The sequence below is a fragment of the Loxodonta africana genome, chromosome 11 (genome assembly GCF_030014295.1).
Source record: "Loxodonta africana isolate mLoxAfr1 chromosome 11, mLoxAfr1.hap2, whole genome shotgun sequence".
In the NCBI taxonomy this organism is placed as follows: domain Eukaryota; kingdom Metazoa; phylum Chordata; class Mammalia; order Proboscidea; family Elephantidae; genus Loxodonta; species Loxodonta africana.
In genome coordinates this window covers 54068463-54085767 of record NC_087352.1, presented here as the reverse complement: position 1 = coordinate 54085767, position 17305 = coordinate 54068463, and the positions used below count along the sequence as shown (strand labels likewise).

General features: G+C 37.1%; 1 protein-coding gene across 1 annotated transcript in view; it reads left to right on the top strand.

Annotated features, from left to right (window-relative positions):
- The window catches only part of LOC100667292 (netrin receptor DCC), a 706905-nt gene that overhangs the window by 526013 nt on the left and 163587 nt on the right, over positions 1-17305 (top strand). Inside the window, exon 11 of the mRNA XM_023543783.2 lies at positions 2827-2876. Coding sequence (XP_023399551.2) covers positions 2827-2876 — 50 coding nt within the window. The remainder of the gene's footprint in view (positions 1-2826; positions 2877-17305) is intronic.

Here is a 17305-nt window from a genome sequence, read left to right as displayed (position 1 = left end):
TTTAATAACATAGCATTTGTAGACCTGAGAAGATAGGAAAGACTGCCAAATGTAGGAGAACCCTTCTGATTCATTTTAGCTCTAGAGAAAATAGATGTAAATAATAGTAGCATGAATATGGAGTATGAAATAGAAAAGAATGAAAATTTTTGTAGATGGGTTTGGGAAACTGATACATGTTAACAAAATCATTCTTTAAGAACATGACTAAAAAGGATATCCAAATACCAGCAACCATGTGAAAAGATGTTCAACACGACTAGTCATCGGGGAAAACAGATTAAAACCATATTGAGGTTCCATTTATACTACTAAATAAATAAAATTTGAAAATACCAAAAGCTGGGCAAAGTATGGTACCCAGAATGTTCCTACATTGTTAATGGGAATGTAAATTGGTACAGCCACTTTGGAAAACTGCCCAGATGTATAGTGAAGAGAAATGAGTGCAGTTGTTCACCAAAGATATGCAAAAGTATGTTCTTAGCAGCTTTATTCACATAGCCTCAAGGTAGAAGTGATCCAAATGCCATTCAACAGTACAATGGATAAATGTAGCGTATTATAGTAGAAAGCTCAAGAACAAGCTAAACTAATCTAGGGTGTTAGAGAAGTTAGAATAGTGGTTATTTTGGGTACTAACTAGGAAGAGACACAAGCGAGCTTTCCAGAATATCAAAAATGTTCTATATTTTGATTTAATTGGAAGTGAAATGGGAACACACACACACACACACACACACACACACCCCTTCATCAAGTTACGTCTTTAAGATTTGGGCACTTCTTTATTTTTTTTTATACATATGTTATACTTCAATTGCAATAAAAAATAACTTGTGACCAAAACTCTGAATATGAAAGAGTTTTTATTATGACTTATAATCTCTGTATTCATTCAGTCAGTCAGTCAACAAATATATACTGAATCTGTACCATGTGCCAGATACTCTCCTTGATATTGAGACTATAGCGCCTAACAAGGCAAAAATCCCTGTCCTCACGGAGATTGCATTTTGAATTTAATAAGAAAATCATAACATGAACTAAAAAATTAAATACTAGTCTATTTCCTAACTAACAAAATTTTTAAAACAAGACTGTTGATGTAATTTATGAAAAGAAAACATCAGATGACCATTTGACCAAAGCTACAATAGCTACAACCATTATCAAGCACTAAAACAAGAAATAAGTCGGAATCGACTCGATGGCACTGGGTTTTACTGGGTAAAACAAGAAGTTCAACATCAAAACAAAATAAATGATTGTCATTCTAATCATGCCCAGAAAGATCCAAAAACAAACCAAACCCATTGCCGTCGAGTCGATTCTGACTCATAGTGACCTACTGGACAGAGAAGAACTGTCCCACAGGGTTTCCCAGGAGCAGCTAGTGGATTCCAACTGCCAACCTTTTACTTAACAGCCACAGAAAGGCCCAGGAGCTAATATTTAAGTAAGTATTAATTTATTCATTCAGTCAGTAAATACTAATTGACTATCAGTTTGGAGAATATAAAAATGAGCCAGACATACACTATACCTTCATGGTAACTATTTTTCAGAAGGTAAAATCAGAGTAGGGCATAGATAAATACAGGGTAAATATAAGTATCCTAGGAAAATAAGCATATGGTCTAAGTTCAAGGAAAAGAAGGGAAAAAAATGAAAAAAAAAAAATGGCCCTTAAATTCTTGGAAATGTCTGAAATTCCTTTTTATTAAATTCATCAATGTGTCCTGGAAAGAATAAACCCAAAAAAAACCCAAACCCAGTGCTGTAGAGTCGATTCCGACTCATAGCGACCTTATAGGACAGAGTAGAGCTGCCCCATAGAGTTTCCAAGGAGTGCGTGGCGGATTAGAACTGCCGACCCTTTGGTTAGCAGCTGTAGCACTTAACCACTACTCCACCAGGGTAGGGACTACATATTTGATGGATTAATATGTGTTAAGCCTATTGAATGCTGCTCCTATTCCAGTTGTGGGTCAGGAAACTATTTTGTTTATGATTCATCCCAGATACATAGAATAATGCCTGGCACATAACAGCCATTCAGTAAATAGTTGTCTGTAAATAACTCACATGATAGAATATTCACTTTTTTTTATATAGTAAGGATTCATTACAAGTACTCAAAAGAGAGTCATGTATATTCTTCCTTCTGACAGGAAGAAGTGGAGTAGTCAAAATGTAGGTAAGAGATAGGAAATACCTAAATCCACAAAGGGAGTGGGGGGGAGGGCCACCTACTCCTTTGTTAATAGAAGTGACTCACCAAATACTATTTTGTAACCTGCTTTCATCTATGACCCAAAGGTTTAATTACATACACCAAAAAACTGGGATATACGTCAATGTATTTTTCATTTTTGCTTTTTAAGAGATTAAGCAACATGGGTGACCATTAGAATGACAAATTACAACATAAAACCATGCAGATCCTTAAATGCACAATATCTTAAGCCCTTAAAAATCACTGTAGGAAATCTCCTGTGTGTTTTTATTGGCTTCTCTGGGAAGATTATCACAAGAAAGCTGTAATTAAATGGCAGTATTCGGTGTCACAGTGGGTGCTCTCTTGCCTGTTTTGGAGTCTCCCCAGATGGATGACTGGCTACCAAGTGAGAAAAAATAAACAGATGTAGTTATTTTTCACCTCTTTAAGGAAATTTTGAAATGCCACCTGGACTAACGTACATAATTATTACTGAATTATAAACTGTGAGAAAAGACACACTATTTCTTTTCAAAAAAAAAGGGTTGACGTTTCTCTCCTATGACTTTGACAGTAACCATCCCAAATCGTTTCATTCCTTTTAGTGCCAAGTGCCCCACCGCAGAACATCTCCCTGGAAGTGGTTAATTCGAGGGTAAGTCGGCCATATGCTCACTACTTCATTACCTAGTCATGCACAACTCCTCTCTTTCATCTACCATGTTGAGTACAGGATGACAGCATCAGTGTGAAGAAATGTTCCAGTCCAGTACAGTGAGTGCCATCAATTCCACATACTCTTCCGTCAGACTTGGATAAATTAAATGAAGGATTTGCTTACTTCTGATACACTTGATTTCATAAATGTTGTAAAGCTTGAAGGATATTCTATTAGCAAAAAAAAAAAAAAAGAGGTTTATTTTACATATATTCACCAGTACATAACTATTACAAAGCCTAGAGAGGGCGACTGCATATAGGAATGAGTAAAACAAGTGAAAGAGGTGAGAAAAAGAAAGACATTGTGTCCTGTTAGTAAAATTAGAATAATACCTTTTTTCCACAACATAAATGGTGACTATACACATGGATCTTGTTGGATGGAATACACAGGAATCATATTGGCTACATCTATGGAAAAAGATGATGGAAAAGCTCAATATCATCAGTTAGAACAGGGCCAGGGGCCGAATGTGGAACAGACCATCAATTGCTCATATGCAAGTTCAAGTTGAAGCTGAAGAAAATTAAAACAAGTTCACTAGAGCCAAAGTATGACCTTGAGTCTGTCCCACCTGAATTTAGAGACCATGTCAAGAACAGATTTGATGCTCTGAGCACTAATGACCAAAGACCAGGTGAGCTGTGGGATGACATAAAGGACACCATACTTAAAGGAAGCAAAAGGTCATTAAAAAGGCAGGAAAGAAAGAAAAATATCAAAATGCATGTGAGAGGAGACCCTGAAACTTGCTCTTGAACGTAGAGTAGCTAAAGGGAATGGAAGAATTGATGAAGTAAAAGAGCTGAACAGAAGATTTCAGAGGGTGGCTCAAGAAGACAAAGTATCATGAAGAAATGTGCAAAGACCTAGAGATAGAAAACCAAAAGAGAAGAAGACTCTCAGCATTTCTCAAGCTGAAAGAATTGAAGGAAAATTCAAGCCTTGCGTTGCAATATTGAAGGATTCTTTGGGCAAAGTATTGAATGACACAGAAGACATCAAAAGAAGATGAAAGGAATACGCAGAGTCACTGTACCAAAAAAGAATTGGTCAACATTCAGCCATTTCAGGAGGTAGCATGTGACCAAAAAAGAATGGTATTGAAAGAAGTCCAAGCTGCACTGAAGGCATTGGGGAAAAAAAAGGCTTCAGGAACTGATGGAATACCAATTGAGATGTTTCAACAAACAGATGCCAAGAAATTTGGAAGACAGCTACCTGGCCAAGTGGCTGAAAGAGATTCACATTTGTGCCCATTCCAAAGAAAGGTGATCAAATAGAATGCAGAAATTATCGAACAATATCATTAATACCACATACAAGTAAATTTTTGCTGAAGATAATTCTAAAATGGTTGCAGCAGTCCATCAACAGGGAACTGCCAGAAATTCAAACCAGATTCAGAAAAGGATACGGAAAGAGAGATATCATTTCTAATGTCAGGTGGTTATTGGCTAAAAGCAGAGAATACTGGAAAGATGTTTACCTGTGTTTTATTGACTACGCAAATGCATTCAATACGTGGATCATTACAAATTACGGATAACATTACAAAGAATGGGGATTCCAGAACACTTAATTGTGCTCATGAGGAACCTGTATGTAGACCAAGAGGCAGTCATTTGTACAGAACAAGGGGATTCTGCATGGTTTAAAATCAGAAAAGGTGTGTGTCAGGGTTGTATTCTTTCACCATACTTATTCAATCTGTATGCTGAGCAAATAATCAGAGAAACTGTACTATATGAAGAAGAACACAACATCAGGATTGAAGGAAAATTCATTAACGACTTGCAGTATGCAGATATCAAGACCTTGTTTGCTGAAAGCAAAGAGGACTTGAAGCACTTACTGATGAAGATCAAATACTATAGCCTTCAGTATGGATTACACCTCAAAATAAAGAAAACAAAAATCCTCACAACTGGATATCATGATAAATGGAGATATCATGATAAATGGAGAAAATATCGAAGTTGTCAAGATTTTATTTTACTTTGGATCCACAATCAACACCCATGGAAGCAGCAGCCAAGAAATCAAGTGGCATATTGTATTGGACAAATCTGCTGTAAAAGACCTCTTTCACGTATTAAAAAGCAAATATGTTACTTTGAGGAGTAAGGTGCCCCCTGACCCAAGTCATGGTATTTTCAATCTCCTCATACCCATGCAAAAGCTGGACAACAAATAGGGAAGAATCGATGCCTTCGAACTATGGTGTTGGCCAAGAATATTCAATACACCACGGAGTGCCAGAAGAACAACCAAACCTGTCTTGGAAGAAGTACAACCAGAATGATGCTTAGAAGCAAGAATGATGAGCCTCCGTCTCATGTACTTTGGATGTGTTTTCAGGAGGAAGCTGTCTCTGGAGAAGCACATCATGCTTGATACAGTAGAGGGTCAGTGCAAAAGAGTAAGACCCTCAACAAGATAGATTGACACAGTGGCTACAACAGTGGGCTCAAGCATAACAAAAGCTGTGAGGATGGCACAGAACCTGGCAGTGTTTCATTCTGTTGTATGTAGGGTTGCTATGAGTCGGAACCAACTCTAGGACACCTAATAACAACAACATGATTGGAATTGAGTATTTCATCATTGTCTATATTTTCCCTTATCAATATAGACATTGGAGGTCATTCTTGAGGTCCAATAAGATTATACTCATGAAACAATGTTACATAATGATTAATGTTTTTCTGGCTTAAGAAGTTGGTATAACTTTCAAAAGACCTTAATTTAGCCAAGGAATAGTAGAAGATAAGGAGTCTAATGTTAGAAATCAGTTTGCTAGCAGCATCTCATTATTTCAAGTACAGTTCACAGTTGAAAATAAATCAAAACAGTGCGTAGAATGAAAAAGGGCTGGTCTGGCCTTGACCCTGCCATCACCTGATTGTATACAATTGGGGAAATCATTTTACTATTCTTGAGCCTCAGTTTACTTACTTCTCAAGGGAAGGAATTGGTCTAAATGACTTCTAAGATCAGACAGACATCAGAAAAGTTATACAGGTTTTAGAGAAAGTCATATCTTGGGTTTTAATCCTAAGTCCCTCTTTTAATAATTGCATATAGTCTTAGAAAAGTGTTCAACCCAACCAAACCTGAGTTTGCACATCCACATAGTATGAGTGTTAATACCTACCATTTTGGTGTATCGTAAGCGAGGAGTAATATATGTGTTGGACCTAACCTGGTGTCAGTAGGTAATTGCTACATCCCTCCATGTACAATTCCTTGCAGATGCAAAAATCTACAAAAAGCCACACCTTGTCACTTGATCAGCTTTGTGCCAGTGGAACGAATTTATCATTTGGAGCTAGGGGCACATCTACTAAAGTTGTTTTCTTATATTTCTAGTCAATTTTTTTTTTATGTTGTATAGAAACTAGCAAAACAAATTTAAAATTAGAAATGTGCAAAATAAGTGAATTTAGGAAGAAAAAATGAATAAAAGATAAGAAATAAACACCACCCTAAAAAAGACAGAAATTTTTATTTGTAACAATATTAAATGTTTTATTGATGTGCTACTAAAATTAAGAGATTGCCAAATCAAAGCCAAGTACATTTTCACAGTTACTGTATGTTGTTAATGAGTGAAATTTGGAACACATATTGTACTTTCTATTGTTTTAATCACTCATTTTTGTTAGACAGAACATGGAAACTGATACATAAGCAATTTTGCCTGTGTGTGTGTTCATATCCTTTAAAGGTATGTTCTAGCAAAGGATAGATGTTTTCTTATGAGCTGTGAATAAGGCATTATTCAGTGATACTGGATACTACTGTATTTATATATGATTTATTATTTTTCCGAAAAGTGAATTCCTGGATTACACAATTGATTTTTTTTAACCGATTCATATATATGTATGCACAAATATCACTGTATACACTCTTCTGTAATATGCAATGCCTCCAGAAACCAAATAGAAACCTTCCTGCTTCTATCCTCTTGTTGGTTATCTCTGCAACAGTACACTGCTAGAATATTTAACTTGTTCATTAGTTTTTCAGAATGAATACAGCAGGCGCAGGCATGGAAAAACCTCTCCGTCTCTCTCTCTCTCTTCCTTCCTCTGATTTGTATTTCTTAGTTTTCTAAGATTTATAAATTATTATTCTTGAATCGTTACCAAGAGTCAAGAAACTGGATGATCAACTGTACTTTTTCATTCCCAATATGTTAATGCAGAGAAAGGCAAAAATAATATTCCATGTTGATATTCGGCAAAAATAATATTCCATGTTGATATTCTTTTATTTGGAATAAGAGAAAATGTCTCAAATATACTAACATTTACCCTTGATTATTAGCATTTCAAGGAACTAAATGATGTAAAAAGAAACACTATAGTTGAATAAGTATTGTATTCTTTTAGACTAAAAGTATTATAATGACTTTTATGTCATTCATTTTTCTTCACATTTTTCTTTAAGATGGAAGAAACAAAGTCTCTTGTTCTGGAAAATATTTGCTATATAATATTGGCAAATATGGAATATAAATGATCATGCTATTGGAGGTTAATACGTGAAACTTGATGGTGCCAATATTTTTACAAAAACCTGGCTAGGGTTTCTATATGTAGAACTGAGATGTCCTTAACCAGTTGCCATCGAGTTGACGCCAGCTCATGGTGACCCCGTATGTGTTAGAGCAGAACTGTGTTCCACAGGGTTTTCAATGGCTTATTTTTCTGAAGTAGATCATGTGACCTTTCTTCTGATGTGTTTATGGGTGGATTTGAACCTCCACCCTTTTGGTTACCAGCCAAATGCATTAAGAGTTTATACCACCCAGGGATTCCCAAGAGGCCCTTGTAAGGTATGTAATGACCATTTATACATACTTGTGGCACAGTGGTTAATATCTCAGCTGCTAACCAAAAAGTCACCAGTTTGAATCCACCAGCTGCTCCTTGGAAACCCTATGGGGCAGTTCTACTCTGTCCTATAGGGCCGTTATAAGTCTGAATCAACATGGCATGGCAATGGGTTTGGTTTTGGTATGGGCTAGGTTTACGCCACATATAAGCCAGTTGGATCCAGAAATCATGTTTTTAGGGGTGTTCAAACAGAGAGGTCCTTATGTATTAAGATTGAAAAAAAAGAGAGAATTTTTTTTTTTCACTATGTTGTTCTGTAATATGCAATGCTACCAGAAACCAAATAGTAGAGTGGAGCACCTTTATTAAGCTGCCATTGCAGGAGAGACTAGATTTCCTTCTGCAAGCTAACTATGAGCATAAAATTGTGTTTCAGGGGAATGACTTGTATTAGATTTCAGGTAATAATGGGTCATGATGAGGTGGTTATTTCTTGTACTAGAATTTCTTTATAAGAACATATATGCAATGAAAGAAAATAATGGTCTATAACGTGGATTTAAAATGTGACTCTCGTATTAGGGAAACTTTTTATAAGGACAACTTCCTTATGAATTTCCTTTGGAACTAAATTATTATTTGAACAAATAAATATTGCAACTTAATTAGTTGGCTAGTTAGTTTGTAAAGCACAAACTTACAGAATGCAAACAGCTTATGTTAGCACTTGACTGTTTTTGTATGTTCCATTCCAAAAGTTCTGGGGATAGGAACATTTACAGTATGCCAGGATTAGAGATGCTGGGACTGCCTTACTTGCTCTTTGAGATCTTAAAAAGCCAGTGTGCCTGTGTCACTTACTTCATGTAACATTTACAGTGTAGCTACTATGTATCAAGTATAATATGAGGTACATAACCTTTCTTCATGGAGCTCACAGTTTAATAGAAAGACATATGAGACAAAAACCAACATTCACCTGCCTTGCGCATTGCCTCCTTTTAAAGAATTAATAATATGAGATCAAAATGACAATAGTAACTCTAAAGAACAGGTGAGAACTTTAATGGAAAGAGTCTAAGTTAATGGTGGTGAAACAATATGGGCAAAAATAATGAGAATGGTGACACAATGTGAAGTATGTAACCACTGTCAAAGAACTGTACATACAGAAAGTATTGATTGGCTGTATGTTTTCCTGTGAAACCCTGGTGGTGTAGTGGTTAAGAGCTATAGCTGCTAACCACGAGGTTCGCAGTTAAGATCCACCAGGTGCTTCTTGAAATCCTATGGGGCAGTTCTACTCTGTCCTATTGGGCCGCTATGAGTCAGAATCTACTCAACAGCAAAGGATGTGGGTATTTTTTCTTGTATATAGTTTCACTCACACACACACACACACAAATTCACTCTTAATCTAACCACATTTAATCTATTTCAACAGTTCAAAGTTAACATTATTTTGATAATTTTCCCACGTTCCATTCCAAAAGTTACAGGGATAAGAACATTTAGAGTCTCCTCGGATTTGAGGTGCTGGGACTCTTTTACTAGATAATTGATAAAAATGAGAGGATTAGAGAGATAATCTCTAAAACTCTTGCTTCTCCAAATAGCTATGACTCTGTATTTCCAATTATAGCTTTCTCAAACACTTTATCTTTACAGAATCAGAGAACATGGCAGATGTAAATCGATAGAAGTATACTGGATTTACCTCCCAAGTACAGATATTTAACAACTGAGTACAATAGGGTGATTGTAAGAAATGAAATAGTCAACAAAAACAAGAATAAATAAAACCCAGTGTATCAGAGGGTTTGGATCATTGAGCAAGTTTAGATTTTTAAAATGCAGAATGGTGTATTTTTCTCGTTATATCACCCCACACCTCTCTATTGTTGAGATCCTTATACCTGAACATCAGATGTGTCTATATGAACATCATGAACATCATTTTGTTGCATTCCTAAGAGCTGGTACACAGTTAGGTATTCGCAGCCCAACAGTGTACACGGCTCTTTTACTGCAGCAGTAGAAAGAGTGACTGGATCTTCCTGCATCTTGAAGTGTTGAATTCCCCTGAATTTCTGCCTAACTTGGCATTGCCTAAATAAATCAAAAATGAGTTCAGTGATCACGCAATTCCTTTTACCCAGAAACTACCCAAAGGGGGAATATAACAGCAATTTCCAACTCCAAAAAACAAACTGTCATTTTGGTTCCAGATGTTTTGCTGCTGTCTTTTGACAATACAGAGGAAATCGGAGACTTGTATCATTGGGTAACGGCAGAGGGACATACTTCTGAAGATATGGTGTGGGCACTATGGGTTTTCATTGAGGTTTGTGGGTGTGTCTTTTTCCCTCCCTTCCTCCCTCCTTTTCTCCTACTCTCTCTCCTGTTTCTGGGCTAGAGATAACTCTCTCATGGACAGAAGCAGAAAGCAGAGTGAGTCATTTGCATATGACTTCCAACTAGAATACCCACTTGTTAGGCAGTGTGAGCAAAAGTGTGAAGAGTGAGGAAAGGGGGAAGAAACTGGAGGAATAAAAAATGAAGCACCAGCATGAGTTATGGTATCTATTTGCAGGTCCACTAGGTTTTAGAGTTCTTGTCTCTTGATTGTGCAGAGAGAACTTGAGTTCACATTGCTCCGGACTACATCACAACCTCCTGAGGGCACTCTGTTCGCACAGGTGCTCTGGACCCACAGCTTCCTGTGAATGCTGATCTCTGTCCTGTATGCTGTACATAGGCATAGGCTTCAGATAGCCATGAATAAACTATGTTTTGTTTCTCTCTGAATCATGATGAATCCTTCATAAAATACATGCTGACTGCTGAGATTTTTTGGAGCCAGAACTCTGAGACCTCCTCTCATAAATGTAATGAGTTTCTGAAATGGATATAATGTAGAGAAAGAGGGCAGATGGAAAACTCAGGTGGTTGGTTCCATTTGAAGCTAAACTAGAAATCAGCATTTGCTTACTGATGGACAGTCCCAATACAGTAGTGCTTACAATCACAAATTTCTCACTGATATTTGTATTCAATCATATTATACAGAACATTTCTTCTTCAACATAGTACTTGGCCCAGTTAGCCATCAATTTGATTCAACTAGATGTAGATATTTTGTATTTATTTTATTCATTGACCCCTTCATTAATTCATTACATGACTGTTATTTGAGCATGTATAATGGTCAGGGAACCATGATTGAAAAGTGCTGATAATAATTATAAGGCATAATTATTAGGAAGGTGATGGATGCCCTAATAGTTCATACAGTCTAGTAATACTGTTTTTGTCTAGAGTTTGTAGAATCGACTAGATTGGATATGAATGTTTGTACTGCATTAATCAGACAGCATGTAATAATTAGTGAGATGCCTTCAAGAATAAAACTGTGCTTGGTTTATAAATTGTTCAGATATTTACTATCCTGACTTAGTTTTGAAGAGTGAGGAAACCAATACATGGAAAAGAGTTTTCATTGCCTTTTTACTTCATCTTAATTGAGAAATAAGACTATTAAATTTTTTTATATCCACACTGACTTAATAAGTCAGTGTGGTCATGAGCACAGGCAGATATGTTAATTGGCCAGGAAGAAACACCACTTCCGATTACTGATGGTGTTTTCAGAGTACTTCTGTTTCAAAGCCCTGCCCTTATGAATTTTTTTTGAAATCTACCTATAAAGACAATTGTCTGTCATATTTAATAAGAATGAACCTGAATTATATGTACGTACACACACACACATATATATATATACACCAAACCTGTTGCCATTCCATCGATTCTGACTCATAGCGACCCTATAGGACAGAGTAGAACTGCCCCATAGGGTTTCCAAAGAGTGCCTGGTGGATTTGAACTGCCAACCTTTTGGTTAGCAGCTGTAGCTCTTAACCGCTACGCCACCAGGATTTCCATATGTGTATTTTCATTACAAGGATCACTCTCATATCCCATTGCATAAGCCAGAGCTCCTAACCCGTAGATTGAAGTTCCAATAAATCAACTGTTTCCATCTTTCTTCAGTGAAAGCACAGCCAATGCAATGGATAAAGGTAGGCTATGAATGGAAAGGTTAATCAGGATAGTAAAAAAAAAAAACAAAACTGGATAGCCAATTTTTAGATAATATGGAATGTATCATGTCTACTTAAATACCATTACATAAATAACTTTAATAGGAGAAAAATCTGGAAATTCAAAGCTACCTTTGTATCACATAGTCATCCATTTCTTAGAGTAGTTCTTCCCAAAAGCTGTCCCAAATAATACTTGTTTCATGGTACTTTCCCCAGGAATGAGATTGCCATGGTTTAAAAAATTGTGAGAAATGTTAGAAGTACCTTTTGGGGGATTATAAAGGCTGTGAGAAGTATTTGTTTAACCTTACTTTTCCTAAATTAATTTCTCTACAGAAACCTCTTAGACAAAACACAATCTTTAAAACCTTTGCAAAGTTGTGAATCTTACATGATCCAAAGAAAATACACTCAGTAAATTGAGTGACCTCTTTCCTCCAAAAAGTCCATTTAATCTGAATTAATATAAAATAAAAAATGTAAATTGAGTTAAGGAAAAGAGAGAAGAAAAAAATATTATTGAAAAGCTAGAAGGGAGTATTTATTAAGCTGGAACAGTCTTTCTCAAGTACCTGTATGTATAAAGTAGAAAAGAGAGTTGAGAACTACCTGCAAAATCTAATACAGGACTTCAATAAGTTAGAGACATGATTAAATCTCCATGACAATATGAACTTTTTGTAATGTGTAAAAAAAAAAAAACCGTAATGTAAGCAGACGTAAAAAAATAAAATTTTTTTCTAGAGTGTTTTCATCTTTCATATTTCAAACATAATATTTTTTGCTATTGTGTGTTTTGAAGCTGTGGCAGTTTTCTCTTTCCAAGTTTATTATAGTCACTGCCATTTAGTATACCTGCACAAAGGGTTTTGACAAAGAGATTAAAATATGTGATAGAATATCATTCTCCTTTGAGGTCTGGTCTCAATTTAATATCACCTTGTAATTTATACTCCATCACGCACATGTCTAATGGTTCCATTTCTGGTTGACTCTGAAGGCAAAGCTCACTTTAGCCTTTCCGTGGAGTTTAATGAGATTTCCCTCAAGTCATACATTTTCGAAAAGTGGGAGGTTTAATAATGGGCTTAAATTAAATGAACCTAGGTCTAGTGATAAGGTCTCTGATTTTAATTTAGTTCACAGAAGTTGCTGTTATAGTTGGAATGGTTGATTAGTTAGAGGACATGAATAGGTTCAGCCCTACGAGTACATAAAAGCTGTGGCTAACTATTTGATTTTAGAGATATGGGAACACCTATATGTAAATTCTTTATTTAGTAGTTGTAAATGTTGTTTACTTTAGAAAAGGAGCCCTAGGGCACAGTGGTTAATCATTCGGCTACTAACCAAAAAAAGGTCAGCGGTTCGAACCCACCAGCCACTCAATAGGAGAAAGACGTGGCAGCCTGGTTCCATAAAAGATCACAGCCTTAGAAACCCTATGGGGCAGTTCTACTCTGTTCTAATAGGATCCCTGTGAGTTGGAATCAACTCAGTGGCAACAGGTTTGGTTTTGGGCTTTGGCTACCTTAGAAAACAACTGTAAAATGCAAGCATTGAATCTGAAAGATTTAACACACTAGCATGAGTAATTGTAATCAAGATTTCTGATACATGTTTAACAAGCACCTAATCATAATTATTATAATGGCAATAACTTTTTTTTCTGCAGGTGTTTTGTGCCTGGCAATGTGCTAAGCTATTAAAGTAGTATTTCATTCACTATTATAACAACACTATACTGATTGGAATACCAACTTTGAATGGTTCTCACTGCTAGGAAACCTGCAGTGAAGGTAATCAACTGTTCTTCTTTCCAGAGCTTACCAACATTATAGAACAGGAAGATAGACTAGTAAGCAAGCAAGGAAACAAAAAATAACACCAGAGAATGGTATGTTCTGTTAAGAAAACTAAGCACAATAATGTAATAGAGAATGACTTTGAAGACCTAATTTAAATTTGATTATCAGAAAAGGACCCTCTAAAGAGATAAAACTTGAACTTAGACTTGGCTATGAGAAGGGGCCAGCTTTGTGCACACTCAGGGTGAAGCTTAAGTACAGCTCACAGCTAGTGCAAAATCCTTGAGGTGGGAATTATCTGCACATGCTTGTGAACCTGATTGGATCACAGATTGCTGGAATGGGGCCAGATCATGTAAGGCTTTATAGGCCATGGTAAAAGTTGGGATTTCATTCTGTGTGCTATGAAAAGGGTTTTGAAAGGGGAGCATTTTGTAAAAGATCATATTGTCTGCTGTGAGGAAAACTATCAGGGGTGGTGCAGAGTGAAGCAGGGAACATTTGCAGGGGCAAGTGGAGTGCTCTTTATAAGATGATTGTAGCTGGGACTTGAGAGTCTTGAGTGGAGATGAGAGAGAAGTAGAAAAAAATCAGGAGATGTGTTACATCTAGAGCCAACAAGATTTTTGAAAGGACTGGATAGATAGAAGATGCAGAGGAGAACCAAAAGTAAAGACTGGGTTTTTTTGGCTATAAAACTGAGTAGGGGGTGAGGCTGTTTAATGAGATGAGGATGAGTGGAAGGGAAATTAGAGGGAATGATCATTTGGGGGCATGTTGACTTTGAGATAACGATTAGGTATACAATTAGAGATGCCAATCATGTAGACGATTTGATATATGAGACTAGAAGTCTGAGACACATTATGTCAGGAGATATAAATTTAGGAGTCATTGGCATATAGATGACATCCAGGGAGAGAATATAGGTAGAAAAAATGGCTACACCCTAGGGCACTACAGATAAGAAGGAGCAAGAGTGGGAGGAGAAAACAAGCAGAGTTGATGTGCTTCCAAAAGGTGGGGAAACTTAAATATGTCATGTGCTAGTGAAAGATATGGAGCCCTGGTGATGTAGTGGTTAAGCCTTTGGCTGTAATCAAAAGGTCAGCAGTTTGAATCTACCATCCATTCCGTGGGAACTCTATGGGGCAGTTCTGCTCTGTCCTATGAGGCTACTATGAATTGGAATCAACTCGATGGTAACAAGTTTGTTTGTTTTTGGATGAGAAATATAGTAAATTAATGACAGCAAAAATAATGAAAGCAAAGACTACTAGGAGGGAAAAGGTTTAAAAATGAAGAGAAAAAGAGGTGAGAACTGTACAGAGTGACTAGTGACTATAAAAAAAAAAGTGACTATAGATGATGTTTTTTGAGAAGTTTTGCTCTAAAGCAGAGTAAAGAAATAAATAGTAACTTTTGGAGGTGGTGGGTTTAAGGGAGGGTTTTTTGTTGGTTTGCTTGCTTTGTTTTCTTTCTTGTTCCTTTTTTGTAACATGAGAGATATTGTAACTTCTGGAAATAATTCATTAGAGAGGGAAATTTTAATGATGCAGAAGAAAGAGTAGAAAATTTCAAGAGTGCAGTCCACTGCATAGGCGAGGAAGGCTCCATAAGTAAGTGGAGGGGCACAGACAGTTCAATCTTAGTAAGATAAGAAAAGGCAGAGAGAGTGAGTGTGGTTGCATGCAAGCTAGTCAGTTTGGAACTGGGAAGACGAGAAGTATAATATAAGAAAAAGTCATGCCCAGAGAGTAAAGGCTTGGAAGACTAAGTATTGAGCACTTGAAGAAAGAGAAAAAAAGTAGGGAATAGTTGCTCCAGATAGTAGAAAACAGATAATAATATACATGAAATTTTGTCTTTTGAACAGTGTGGACTAACCATTTGAGATGTACTGTCATGAATTGAAAGTGAGACTATATAACACAGTCAAGTTTGCTTTTCTCCCAATGCTTGATTACTCTTTTGCTTGCCTCAAACAGGCAGACAGTTGGATTTTATCTAGTTTGAAGGAAGCTTTATCAGTGGAGAAAGGGTCAAGTGAGTTAAGAGTTTTTGCAAGGGAGTGAATACAAAGAAGGTCCATAGAATCCAGAATGCATAAGGAGAAAAGAAATGATAGATAATAGCAAATTTCCCACTGTCTTAGGCAGGGTTCTCTAGAGAAGCAAAACTAGTGAAGCGTGTATGCACATATATAAATACAGATAGATAGATAGATAGAGAGATTTATCTCAAGGAAATTGCTCATGTGGTTATAAAGGCTGGCAAGTCCCGAGTCCATAGGTCAGGTGTCAGGCTGGAGGCTTCTTCTGACTCACATAGCTGCGGAGGCTGAAGAATCCAAGACTGGCAGGTAAGATGGCAGACTGCCAGCTCAAAGGCTGTGGAGGCTGACAAATCCCAAGATTGGCAGGCAATAAGCAGACCATTGGGTCAAATCCTAAGAACTGGAGATCAGATGATGATGAGCTGGGTGCAGATTCCAGAGCAAGCAAGAGAGCTTTGCTAGAACATCCATATATATATTGGATGTAGGCCACACCCCCCAAAGAAACTCCCCTTACAACTGATTGGCTGATCCCATCATATCACATATGGAGGATGACTATATCATTACATAACTGCCAAACCACTAAGAATCATGGCCCAGCCAAGTTGAGATACAACCTTAACCATCACACCCACTGTCTTAGTTATTTATTACTGCTGTAACAGAAATACCACAAGTGGATGGCTTTAACAAAGGGAAATTTATTCTCTCACAGTCTAGTAGGTTACAAGTCCAAATTCAGGGTATCAGCTCCAGGGGAAGGCTTTCTGTCTTTGTCGGCTCTGGAGGAAGGTCCTTGTCCTCAATCTTCCCCTAGTCAAAGAGCTTCTCAGGTGCAGGGACCCCGTGTCCAAAGGACGTGCTCTGCTCCCGGTGCTGCTTTCTTGGTGGTATGAGGTCCCCAACTCTCTGCTTGCTTCCCTTTCCTTTTATTTCTTGAGAGATAAAAATGTGGTGCAAGCCACACCCCAGGGAAACTCCCTTTACCTTGGATCAGGGAGGTGACCTGGATAAGGGTGGTGTTACAATCCCACCCTAATGCACTTTGATATAAAATTACAATCACAAAATGGAAGACAACCACAAAATACTGGGAATCATGCCCTAACCAAGTTAATACACACATTTTTGGGGGGACATAATTCAATCCATGACATTCCACCCTTAGATGCAGGCCACACCCCTGAAGAAACTCCCCTTACAACTGATTGGCTGATCACATCAGATCACATCGTGGAATATGACTTCATCATTACATAACTTCCAAATTACATCATTATGTAACTGCCAAAATATATCATTACGTAACTGCCAAACCACTGAGAATCATGGCCCAGCCAAGTTGAGACACAACCTTAACCATCACACCCACTATTAAGGTCAGTGGTTTCTATGTTATTATTAGTTGCCATCGAGTCACCTCCTGACTCGTAGTGACCCATGCACAATGAAATGAAACACTGCTTAGTTCTCTGCCATCCCTAGGATTGGCTGGAGATCGGACCATTGTTGTTAGCTACTATTGAATTGGTCACTGTCTTGG